This window comes from Neoarius graeffei, chromosome 12, assembly GCF_027579695.1.
Source record: "Neoarius graeffei isolate fNeoGra1 chromosome 12, fNeoGra1.pri, whole genome shotgun sequence".
Taxonomy (NCBI): Eukaryota; Metazoa; Chordata; class Actinopteri; order Siluriformes; family Ariidae; genus Neoarius; species Neoarius graeffei.
The window spans coordinates 42,384,908-42,396,935 of NC_083580.1; the positions used below are offsets into that span (position 1 = coordinate 42,384,908).

The 12,028-nt window shown below is 42.1% G+C and overlaps 1 protein-coding gene across 4 annotated transcripts in view; it reads right to left on the reverse strand.

Annotated features, from left to right (window-relative positions):
• Positions 1-1,452: 1,452 nt before the first annotated feature.
• The window catches only part of sdhaf1 (succinate dehydrogenase complex assembly factor 1), a 34,876-nt gene continuing 24,300 nt past the window's right edge, over positions 1,453-12,028 (reverse strand). For all 4 annotated transcript variants that reach the window (XM_060935909.1, XM_060935910.1, XM_060935908.1 and 1 more), the window contains one exon: positions 1,453-1,813. In XM_060935909.1, the coding sequence (XP_060791892.1) occupies positions 1,533-1,813 (281 nt within the window). In that variant the 3' untranslated portion in view covers positions 1,453-1,532. The remainder of the gene's footprint in view (positions 1,814-12,028) is intronic.

The window sequence follows — 12,028 nt, forward strand, 5'->3', positions numbered from 1 at the left end:
TTTAGGCTACAAAATGTCCGCAACTGCGGTGATTACCAATTTCAACACTACCGGGTGCAACTATATGTTATTTAGTACATCAAGTCCTTCAAACGAACATGTAACTCAGAAACAAAAAACATTAGGATACTGTACATGGCTCATAATAAAATATCAATAGCCTATACTGCGCACATTATTTGAAGGGCATACGAATGAGCACTCAGAGTGGTGACAGGAAGAGTCAGAAATAAAAGGAGGGCGGTGCAAACCTCACTGAATGCACTGTGTTTACCAATTTCAACACTCCGGGGTGCAACTATGTTATTTTGTACATTAAGTCCTTCAAACGAACATGTAACTCAGAAACAAAAAAACATTAGGTGACATACTGTACATGGCTCATAATAAAACATCAATAGCCTACTGCGCGCATTATTTGAAGGGCATACGACGAGCCTTGCGCTCCGCGAACTCGTCCACGATGCTCTGTATGTCACTGATTCAGTGAGCTTTTAAGCGGTAGACTCACGACCCGGATAGTAAACAATAAACATGGAGGACATGGAGTCGTTAGTGTTGCTGGTCTTGGTGCTGTGGCTTGTTGTCACCGACAACGCGGACAGATACTGGCAAGAGCATATAGATGAGGCGAGGCGCATAAGGCTTCAGAAATTCTCGTAATTCGTAATTCTTCTTCTTCCGGGTTTGCGGTGTTTACAGATCCCAGCGCGCTCGCGGGGCGTGTGTGGGTATGTGAGGACACTCCTCCTCACCAATCAGTGCACAGGGGAGTGTCTGCTCACGCCCCCAACCTCACTCGGCACGGCTTGGCTCGCTTCAGCCCCACTCCAAAACGGTGCGAGTTTTAGGGGCTAAGCAGGGCTGAAACGAGCTGAGTCGTGCTGGTTTTTGGTAGTCGAAACGCGAGCCGTGTCGGGCTGAAGTGAGCTGAAGCGAGCTGAAGTGAGCTGAAAAAGGGTAGTGGAAAAGGGCCATATGGTGCTGTAGACAGAAATGTTTGAATTTGCACTGGTCTCTGAAAAAAATAATGCCAAAAGCATGGCAGTGTCAAAAACATTCCACCCGCCATGCTGGCTGTTTTGTTTATATAGACATCGATTCTGGCTCAGGTAGAACAGCACTCAATTCTGCATTTGGATGTTTTATACAGAATGGGAGGTGGAATAAAAGTGTAAGATTTTTGCCTTCAACAGGCTGTGTAAAATGGGCTTATGCCATTTCACTGCTGGAATGAGACCAATCAAACAATATCTGCTCAGTGGTGCTTCTTTAACCCCCCTTATCCTGTCAATTAATGGAAATACTTGTGTGTGCAACAACTGATAGGCTGCAGAAAGTAAGTGTATGTTCTACGCAATAGGTGGACCTGATAAACTGGCAACTCTATGTAAATTATTCTGTCAAAGACATCAACATTATTACTGAACACCATTTTCATTTATAAGAATATTTGTAAGATTACTTTTATTGTACAGTGTTTATTAGTCCATCAGTTTCTTAAATCTATATGTATATTTTTATTATAGCCATCAGCTGTCCTCCTTGGTCTTGCTGAAGAAACCCAGCTGTTTGGTGTTCACGTCTCGAAGTTGCTCCAGTTGCCTCTGAGCTCGTCGACACAAATATTCTATATGCATCACATCTGTCTTTTGGATGGCAGAGTTTATGCGAAATTCCTCCTGTATTTTGGGTAAAAAACTAGGTTTGTTCCGTCCAGCACGCAGGAACTGACGATACAGAGATAACACCTGTTTCTGAAGCTTACTGTGACGCACCATAGTGGAGATAGTGGGAACGTGGAAAGAGAAACCTATGGAAAACAGAAACAATAAATAAATACACACACACACACACACACACACGGTTATATGTATTTAGTGCAAATATTATGTAATTATCATCATCATCTTAGTTTTTTATCGTATTATTCTCTTTTAACCATTATCTATACCACTTATCTGTCAGAATTGTGGGGGAAGCCTGAGCCAATCCCAGCTGACTTTAGGACCCTGGGAAAAATCACCAATCTATCGCAGACACAAACAACTATTCACACTCACATTCATACCTATGGGCAATTTAGAGCAGCCAGTTGACCTAATCCACATGTCTTTGGACTGTGGGAGGAAACCAGAGCACCTGGAGGAAACCCACACAGGCATGAGCAGAACATGCAAACTCCACACATAAAGGCCTCGGTCAGCCGCCAGATTCAAACCCAGAACCTTCTTGCTGTGAGCCGTAGCCTGTCATTTTTATATTCCTAGATCTCAGTCTTTCCTATGTTGTCTCCCTGCATGAAGACAAATTTCTTACACACACTTTACCTGACTAATAAAGTTTCTGATTTATTCTGAGTGTGATGCTTTGCTATACATTATCATACATACGGGCCACTTTTCCATGGAATAAAAACATGTATTCTGTTCTCTTCGAGTGGGTTTATTGATAGCATGCAATAATATCACATCACTTATTCTGTGTATTACACCACCCTACCCAATGGAGAATGAGTGTGCAATATGTCACTCTCCCCAATGGAGGATGTATGCGCAATATTGTTACAATATTGCATGTTGTCAAGACAACATGACATCACACATCAGAGCTCATGCGAATATCCAGTGATAAAACTTTTCTGCTGTGCATGCACAGAATAATTTCTTTGTCTGCTGGGAGAGGGAAAGAGAGAAGATGAGGCTAATCCAGTGCTACTGCTAGGATTAGCAATGCTATAATTAAGCAATAAATAAATAAACTGAAAACTGAAATCAAAGACGCACTGAACACCTGAAAGGCTACCAAAACTTCATTATATAGTCTTCACGCATGTTTACAAGAGAAAAACATACCAACGGACATTGAAAAACTGGAAGAGAGACACGTTGGAGATCTAAAGCTTCCACGCTAGTGAGTGAGTGTGAGTGTTTGTAAACAAACATGGCTACGAGGTTTGCGTCATTTAAAGTGGAAGATTTTGAGAGAATTTTGAAAGAGAAAGATGCGTTTAACACACAAAGGGAATGTGTATGTATAATGCTTGTGTACGTATAATAATAATAATAATAATAATATTCAGCTTGACTGCGCTAGCGTTGGCGTTCGTGAACACTACACCGGCTAGGAGGTAACTGGACTGCCGTGCAAACAGCACCAAGTCATGGGTAAGCTTGTGTTGGCCTTTGAGAATGCTGATAATGGTGTGTGTATGTACTGTATAATAATAATAATAAAAAATATAGCCACAAGCAGCGATGAGGGGCCTTTGCACCTCCAGGCCCACGACCCGTCACATGTACTCATTAAACAATGCACATGCATCTGAGATGTAGGACAAAAGCCTGGGTATCTGATGTATGCGCCACCAGTGATGAGTTTTTAGGCAATGGAGTCATTACTGTCCAGGTCCAAATGGTGGCGCTATACCAGAGGGTGACTTTGGGCATGTGGACATAAACAGAAGCATCATATCCTAAAACATGTGACGTTTGATCCATATCAGGCAATGCATGGTGAATTTATGACACTTACTGTTTGAAAGGCGTAACATATAAATTTATTGTTTCGGCATTTCAACATCTTGCAAGGTATCGCAAATCCCTTCGCAATTCAAAGTCAGCAAGATCTTGACATCACGTATACCAAACATGGCATGAATTCAACAAACCGCCACGAAGGAGTACGTCAAAATGTAACACGTGTCAAAATGCACAAAAACAAAAATCTCACTTCCTGTTGACTATGGCTAATGCAATGTAATGCAACTTTGTTTGTCTTGGGGTACACCATACACCAACAAAATTTGACATGGATGGGTGAAACTATATACTGGGCAGACGTCTCAAATGCCATGTGGGTGCACTATGGAGTCCCATGGACACACCTGGGGACACCACGCCTCTATCCCTGAGTAGTGGTGGCCAGGACTGGTGTGTGTACCAAATTTCATGACTTAATTTTTTGGCAATGGAGTCATTGCTGACCAGGTCCAAACGGTGGCACTATACCAGAGGGTCATGTTGGGCATGTGGAGGTCATCAGAACCATTATGTCTTATAACCTGTGAAGTTGTAGCCATCTCAGGCAATTCATGGTGAATTTAACATATTTCTTGTTTGCATGGCGTAATGTATTAATTTATTGTTTCACCATTTCAACATCTTGCAAGATATTGCAAATTCCTTCATAATTTAAAATCATCAAGATCTTGACATCACATATACCAAGTATGGCATGAATCCAACAAATCCCCGAGGAGGAGTATGTTAAAACGTAACGTGTCAAAACACACAAAACCAAAAATATCTTACTTCCTGTTGAATATTGCTGATGCAATGTATACTGCAATTTTGTTCATACAGGGGCACTCCACACACCTACCAAATTTGACACAGACAGGTGAAACTACCGGGCAGAAGTCTCAATGACATGTGGGGGCACTATGGAGTCCCCTGGACACACCCAGGGTCAAGCCTCTATCCCTGAGTAGCGCTGGCCAGGACTGATGTGAGGAGCGAATTTCATGAGTCAAAGTTTTTAGGCAATGGAATCATTACTGTCCAGGTCCAAATGATGGCGCTATACTACAGGGTCAAACTGGGCATGTGGATATCATCATGTCCTATAACCTGTGAATTTTTAGCCATATCAGGCAATAAGCAGTGAATTTGACATGCTTCCTATTTGTGTGGCGTAACATATTTACTGAGTCGCCATTTCAACATCTTGCAAGATATCGTAAATCCCTTTGCAATTTAAAATCAGCAACATCTTGACATGACATTTACCAAATACTGTATGGCATGAATCCAATAAACCACACAGGAAGAGGACATCAAAATGTAACACGTGTTTTGGCAATGGAGTCATTACTATCCATGTCCAAATAGTGGCGCCATACCAGAGGGTGTATTTGGGCACGTGGATATCTTCCGAACCATGATATCCTATAACCTGTGAAGTTTGAGCTGTATCAGGCAATGCATAGTGAATTTATAACTCACCTCCTGTTTGCGTGGCGTAACGTATAAATTTATTGGTTCGCCATTTCAACATCTTGCGGCATATTGCAAATCCCTTTGGAATTTAAAATCAGCAACATCTTGACATCAAGTGTACCAAATATGGCATGAATCCAACAAACCATCTATAAGGAGCATGTTAAAACGTAACATGTCAAAATGCACAAAATCAAAAATCTCTCACTTCCTGTTGAGTATGGCTGACGCAATGTATACTGCAATTTTGTTCATACAGGGGCAGTTCACACAGCTACCAAATCTGACACGGATATGTGAAACTATATACCGGGCAGGAGTCTCAGTGTCATATGGGGGCGCTATGGAGTCCCCCAGACACACCTGGGGTCAAGCCCCTATCGCTGAGTAACAGTCCGCATGACTGACGTGGACCAAATATCGTGAGTTTTCGAATATTTCCAAGGTGTCAAATCTGTATTTTTAAACTAGGGGGCGCTATGGAGTTAATGAAGCCCACCTAGACTGATTTACCATACCAACTCAAATTATATTATCAGACAAATCTATGTTCAAAGTTTCATGAGTTTTTACCCATTGTAAGCCCCTCAAAGTAATACGGGAAATTTTAAAAATTCCCACATTCTATCCAGCATGGCTGACTTCCTGTTGGGTAGAGTCAAATACAACCAAGCAAACTTTGTTCTGTATCACAAAAGTATCAATCCCACAGGAAGAGTACATGAAAATGTAACATGTTTTGGCAATGGAGTCATTACTGTCCATGTCCAAATGGCGGCGCTATACCAGAGAGTCAAACTGAGCATGTGGATATCAGAACCATCATATCCTATAACCTGTGAATTTTTAGCCATATCAGGCAATGCACAGTGAATTTTTGACATGCTTCCTGTTCGTGTGGCATAAATTTATTGGCTCGCCATTTCAACATCTTGAAAGATAGCGCAAATCCCCTCACAATTTAAAATCAGCAACATCTTGACATGATGTATACCAAATATGGCATGAATCCAACAAAATGCTTAGGAAGAGTACATCAAAATGTAACAAGTGTTTTGTAAATGGAGTCATTACTGTCCATGTCCAAATGGTGGCGCTATAACAGAGGGTGTCTTTGGGCATGTAGCCTTCTGAACCATGATATCCTATAACCTGTGAAGTTTGAGCTGTATCAGGCAATGCATGGTGAATTTATGACTCACTTCCTGTTTGCGTGGCGTAATGTAATTTATTGGTTCACCATTTCAACATCTTGTGACATATCGCAAATCACTTTGCAATTTAACATCAGCAACATCTTGACATTACGTATACCAAATATGGCATGGATCCAACAAACCACCTAGGAGGAGTTCGTTAAAACATAACGCGTATTAAAACGCACAAAACCAAAAATATCCCGGTTCCTGTTGAGTATGGCTGATGCAATGTATAGGCTATTTTGTTCATCTAGTGGCACTCCACACACCTACCAAATTTGACATGAATAGATGAAACTATATACCGGGCAGGTGTCTCCATGACATATGAGGGTGCTATGGAGTCCCCCAGACACACCTGGGGTCAAGCCCCTACCGGTCAGTTTCGGTGCACATGACTGACGTGGCTACCAAATTTCATGAGTTTTCGAATGTGTACAAAGGTGTCAAATCTGTATTTTTGAACTAGGTGGCGCTATGGAGTTAATGAAGCCCATCTAGACTAATTTACCATATCATCTCAAATTGTATCATAGGACAAATGTATGTGCAACATTTCATGAGTTTTTACCCATCATAAGCCCCTCTAAGTAATACGGGAAAATTTCAAAATCCCACATTCCATCCAGCATGGCTGACTTCCTGTTGGGCGGAGTCAAATACAACCAAGTGAACTTGGTCCTGTATCAAAAAATAGGGCTTTACACCTACGGTGCAGGCCTGCACCTCGGTGCTTGGGCCCTAACTAAGTGAACTTTATCCTGTATCACAAGAGTATCGATCACACCAAATTTCATGCCAAGCCAAGCAACTTCATCTCAACCATAGCTTGTTCTCAGGGGCGCTATAGAGCTCCGGGACCATGCCTAGTCCCTTGCTCAGTTTAACTTTGTGATTTTATGCACATTTGATCAGTGTGCCAAAATTTGTGAGTTTTTGAGCATCACAAGTGCCTCAAAAACAAGTTTACCCACAGAGAATGAATGAATGAATGAATGAATGATAATAAGAAGAGGCCAAAAACAATAGGGCTTTGCACTTATGGTGCAGGCCATAGGTCTGCACCTCGGTGCTCGGACCATAATAATAATAATAATAATAATAATAAAGTAGAAGAAGAAGAAGAAACATGCCAAAAACAATAGGGCTTTGCACCTACGGTGCAGGCCATAGGTCACCTCGGTGCTCGGGCCCTAAAAATAATAATTTAAAAAGAAATTAAAAAAAAAAAAAAGCCAAATACAAGAGGGCTTTGCACCTATTAGTGCACCTCGGTGCTCGTGCCCTAAATAATAATAATAATAATGCCAAAAACAATAGGGCTTTGCACCTACGGTGCAGGACTATGGCCTGCACCTCGGTGCTCGGACCCCAATAATAATAATAATAATAAAAATAATAAGCAGCAGCAGCAGCAGCAGCAGAAGAATTGGAGCAGAAACAATAGGGCCTTTCACCTCTGGTGCAGTAGCCTGTGGTGGACACCAGAGTCCTTGCACCTCCGGTGCTCGGGCCCTAATAACAAAAACTGAGTAAACACAACAGGGCCTTGCACTGCTGGTGCTCGGGCCCTAATAACAAAAAACCTGAGTGAATACAATAGGGCTTTACACCTCCGGTGCAGAGGTCTCTGGTGGACACCGGAGGCCTTGCACCTCCGGTGTTCGGGCCCTAATGAAAAAAAACATACCGAAAACAATAGGGCCCGCACCTCGGTGTTCGGGCCCTAAAAATCTGAGTGAATACAACAGGGCCTTGCACCTCTGGTGCAGTGGCCTCTGCTGGACACCAGAGGCCTTGCACTGCCAGTGCTCGGGCCCTAATAATAGTAATAATAAGGGGTGTTCACATGGCAACTTTTACTCCGGTGTAGCACCGGGGCTGCCCCGGTAGAGCGTTCACACGGTACAAAGTTATACTGGTGTAGCCCCTGAAAGCTCCATAAACCGGTGCAAATCTAACCCTGCTCGGGAGGTGGTTTAAGAAATTTACTCCGGAGTAAATACTAGTTTGCGGGGCAGCACCGATATAAAATGGGACGTCTGAATGCTACAGGGGTAGACTCGCTACGCGTGAGGAGAGTTGATTACATACGGGCATTGCATAATTTGCATCCTAGTATTTTGTGCTTCCAAAATGGCGAATATCAACAACAACAGAACTGCGTGTCTTCCAATGTTGCCAGATTGGGCGGTTTTAAGTGCATTTTGGCGGATTTGAACATATTTTGGGCTGAAAAACGTCAGCAGTATCTGGCAACACTGGTGTCTTCATCCACGTTGTTTTCCCGGCGCTTGGTGATGCCATGACAACCGGGAAAAGGAAGTACATTTTCACGCATGCGCATATTTCATTTCCGCATTATTACTATCGTATAGCACGGTCGCAAAAACTGCCATGTGAATGCCAGTGGGGCTGCACCGGTGCTAACACGCTTCTCTCTAGTAAGCAGGCTTGTGACATGTGAACGCTCCACAAAATTTACACTGGTGTAAGATATATCTCAACAAAATACATCGGTGCAGCATCGATGCAAATATGTGCCATGTGAACACCCCTATAACCAATTTTTTTTAGGTTGAATTAATAACAGTAGGTTTACCTGTTGTTTTTTTAACATAGAAATAATAAATACAATTTTAAAACAAAGTGCACACTGGACCGTAATGCTGGTTTGAAAATTTCCCGCTCGCCAGCTTCTCCTCTGCTATCCGCCATCATGCTATGTTTTGATTTGTGTTGCTGCTGGCGCGTGACGATGACGTCACAAACAGGCAGACTGAATCGGGTAACATTTAACGCCTTTATCATTAAAAGTGCTTAAAAAAAAAAACATCAATATAAAGTCTGACGTGCTTAAATCCAATGCATTATTTCCTAGTATCGATACAATCGATTGATTACCTTTTAAAACGATATTAGATCGATGTATGTTGTCCGGAAGGCCAACTTGCCAAGCACAGATCGTTGTAGTTGGATCGTAGGAAAATAAATCGATTCATTGATGTAGTGGATGAATCGTTACACCCCTATTATTTATACATACATACATACATACATACATACATACAGGCAAAAAAGTATTTAGTCAGCCACCAATTGTGCAAGTTCTCCCATTTAAAAAGATGAGCGAGGCCTGTAATTTTCATCATAGGTGCACTTCAATTATGAGAGACAGAATGGGGGGGGAAAGAATCCAGGAAATCACATTGTAGGATTTTTAACGAATTAATTGGTAAATTCCTCGGTAAAGTAAGTATTTGGTCACCTACAAACAAGCAAGATTTCTGGCTCTCACAGACCTGTAACAACTTCTTTAAGAGGCTCCTCTGTCCTCCACTCGTTACCTGTATTAATGGCACCTGTTTGAACTCGTTATCAGCATACAAGACACCTGTCCACAACCTCAAACAGTCACACTCCAAACTCCACTATGGCCAAGACCAAAGAGCTGTCAGAGGACACCAGAAACAAAATTGTAGACCTGCACCAGGCTGGGAAGACCGAATCTGCAATAGGTAAGCAGCTTGGTGTGAAGAAATCAACTGTGGGAGCAATTATTAGAAAATGGAAGACATACAAGACTACTAATAATCTCCCTCGATCTGGGGCTCCACGCAAGATCTCACCCCGTGGGGTCAAAATGATCACAAGAACGGTGAGCAAAAATCCCAGAACCACACGGGGGGACCTAGTGAGTGACCTGCAGAGAGCTGGGACCAAAGTAACAAAAGCTACCATCAGTAACACACTACGCCGCCAGGGACTCAAATCCTGCAGTGCCAGACGTGTCCCCCTGCTTAAGCCAGTACATGTCCAGGCCCGTCTGAAGTTTGCTAGAGAGCATTTGGATGATCCAGAAGAGGACTGGGAGAATGTCATATGGTCAGATGAAACCAAAATAGAACTTTTTGATAAAAACTCAACTTGTCGTGTTTGGAGGAGAAAGAATGCTGAGTTGCATCCAAAGAACACCATACCTACTGTGAAGCATGGGGGTGGAAACATCATGCTTTGGGGCTGTTTTTCTGCAAAGGGACCAGGACAACTGATCCGTGGAAAGGAAAGAATGAATGGGGCCATGTATCGTGAGATTTTGAGTGAAAACCTCCTTCCATCAGCAAGGGCATTGAAGATGAAACGTGGCTGGGTCTTTCAGCATGACAATGATCCCAAACACACCGCCCGGACAACGAAGGAGTGGCTTCGTAAGAAGCATTTCAAGGTCCTGGAGTGGCCTAGCCAGTCTCCAGATCTCAACCCCATAGAAAATCTTTGGAGGGAGTTGAAAGTCCGTGTTGCCCAGCGACAGCCCCAAAACATCACTGCTCTAGAGGAGATCTGCATGGAGGAATGGGCCAAAATACCAGCAACAGTGTGTGAAAACCTTGTGAAGACTTACAGAAAATGTTTGACCTCTGTCATTGCCAACAAAGGGTATATAACAAAGTATTTATATGAACTTTTGTTATTGACCAAATACTTATTTTCCACCATAATTTGCAAATAAATTCTTTAAAAATCAGACAATGTGATTTTCTGGATTTTTTTTTCTCATTTTGTCTCTCATAGTTGAAGTGTACCTATGATGAAAATTACAGGCCTCTCTCATCTTTTTAAGTGGGAGAACTTGCACAATTGGTGACTGACTAAATACTTTTTTGCCCCACTGTACGTACGTACGTACATACATACATGAATGACACTTTTTCCATAGAATAAAAACATGTATTCTATTCCCTTCGAGCAGGTTCCATTCATTTGGTTCAATAGCATGCATAATTGTTAGCATATCACTTATCCTACGTGTATTATGCCAGGCTACTCAATATAGAAAGAGCGTTCAATATGGTTTACGATACTGCATGTTGTCAAGACAACATAACGTTACACATTGGACCTGATGCAAATATCCAATAAGAAAGTTTTGTGCTCGGCAGAAAAGAGAAAGATACGTTGAACACCTGAAAGGCTATCAAAACTTCATTAGCTATTTTTCACGCATATGTACAAGCAGTGGCCATCCATTACTATTAGAGCTGGCATTTCACCTCAGCCAAAACTTAGCCAGAAACACCAAAAAAACAACAGGGCAAAGGATTTTGCAAGGGATTAGTAGCAGGCAGCCAGGTAGCTCCGTTGTGTGCAGTTGTCAATGTTGATTTTAAAAGTAACGAAGTAAATTACAACCCCGATTCCAAAAAAGTTGGGGCAAAGTACAAATCTCATCTCATTATCTCTAGCCGCTTTATCCTTCTACAGGGTTGCAGGCAAGCTGGAGCCTATCCCAGCTGACTACAGGCGAAAGGCGGGGTACACCCTGGACAAGTCACCAGGTCATCACAGGGCTGACACAGACAACCATTCACACTCACATTCACACCTACGGTCAATTTAGAGTCGCCAGTTAACCTAACCTGCATGTCTTTGGACTGTGGGGGAAACCGGAGCACAAAGTACAAATTGTAAATAAAAACAGAATGCAATGATGTGGAAGTTTCAAAATTCCATATTTTATTCAGAATAGAACGTAGATGACATATCAAATGTTTAAACTGAGAAAATGTATCATTTAAAGAGAAAAATTAGGTGATTTTAAATTTCATGACAACAACACATCTCAAAAAAGTTGGGACAAGGACATGTTTACCACTGTGAGACATCCCCTTTTCTCTTTACAACAGTCTGTAAACGTCTGGGGACTGAGGAGACAAGTTGCTCAAGTTTAGGGATAGGAATGTTAACCCATTCTTGTCTAATGTAGGATTCTAGTTGCTCAACTGTCTTAGGTCTTTGTCGTATCTTCCGTTTTATGATGCGCCAAATGTT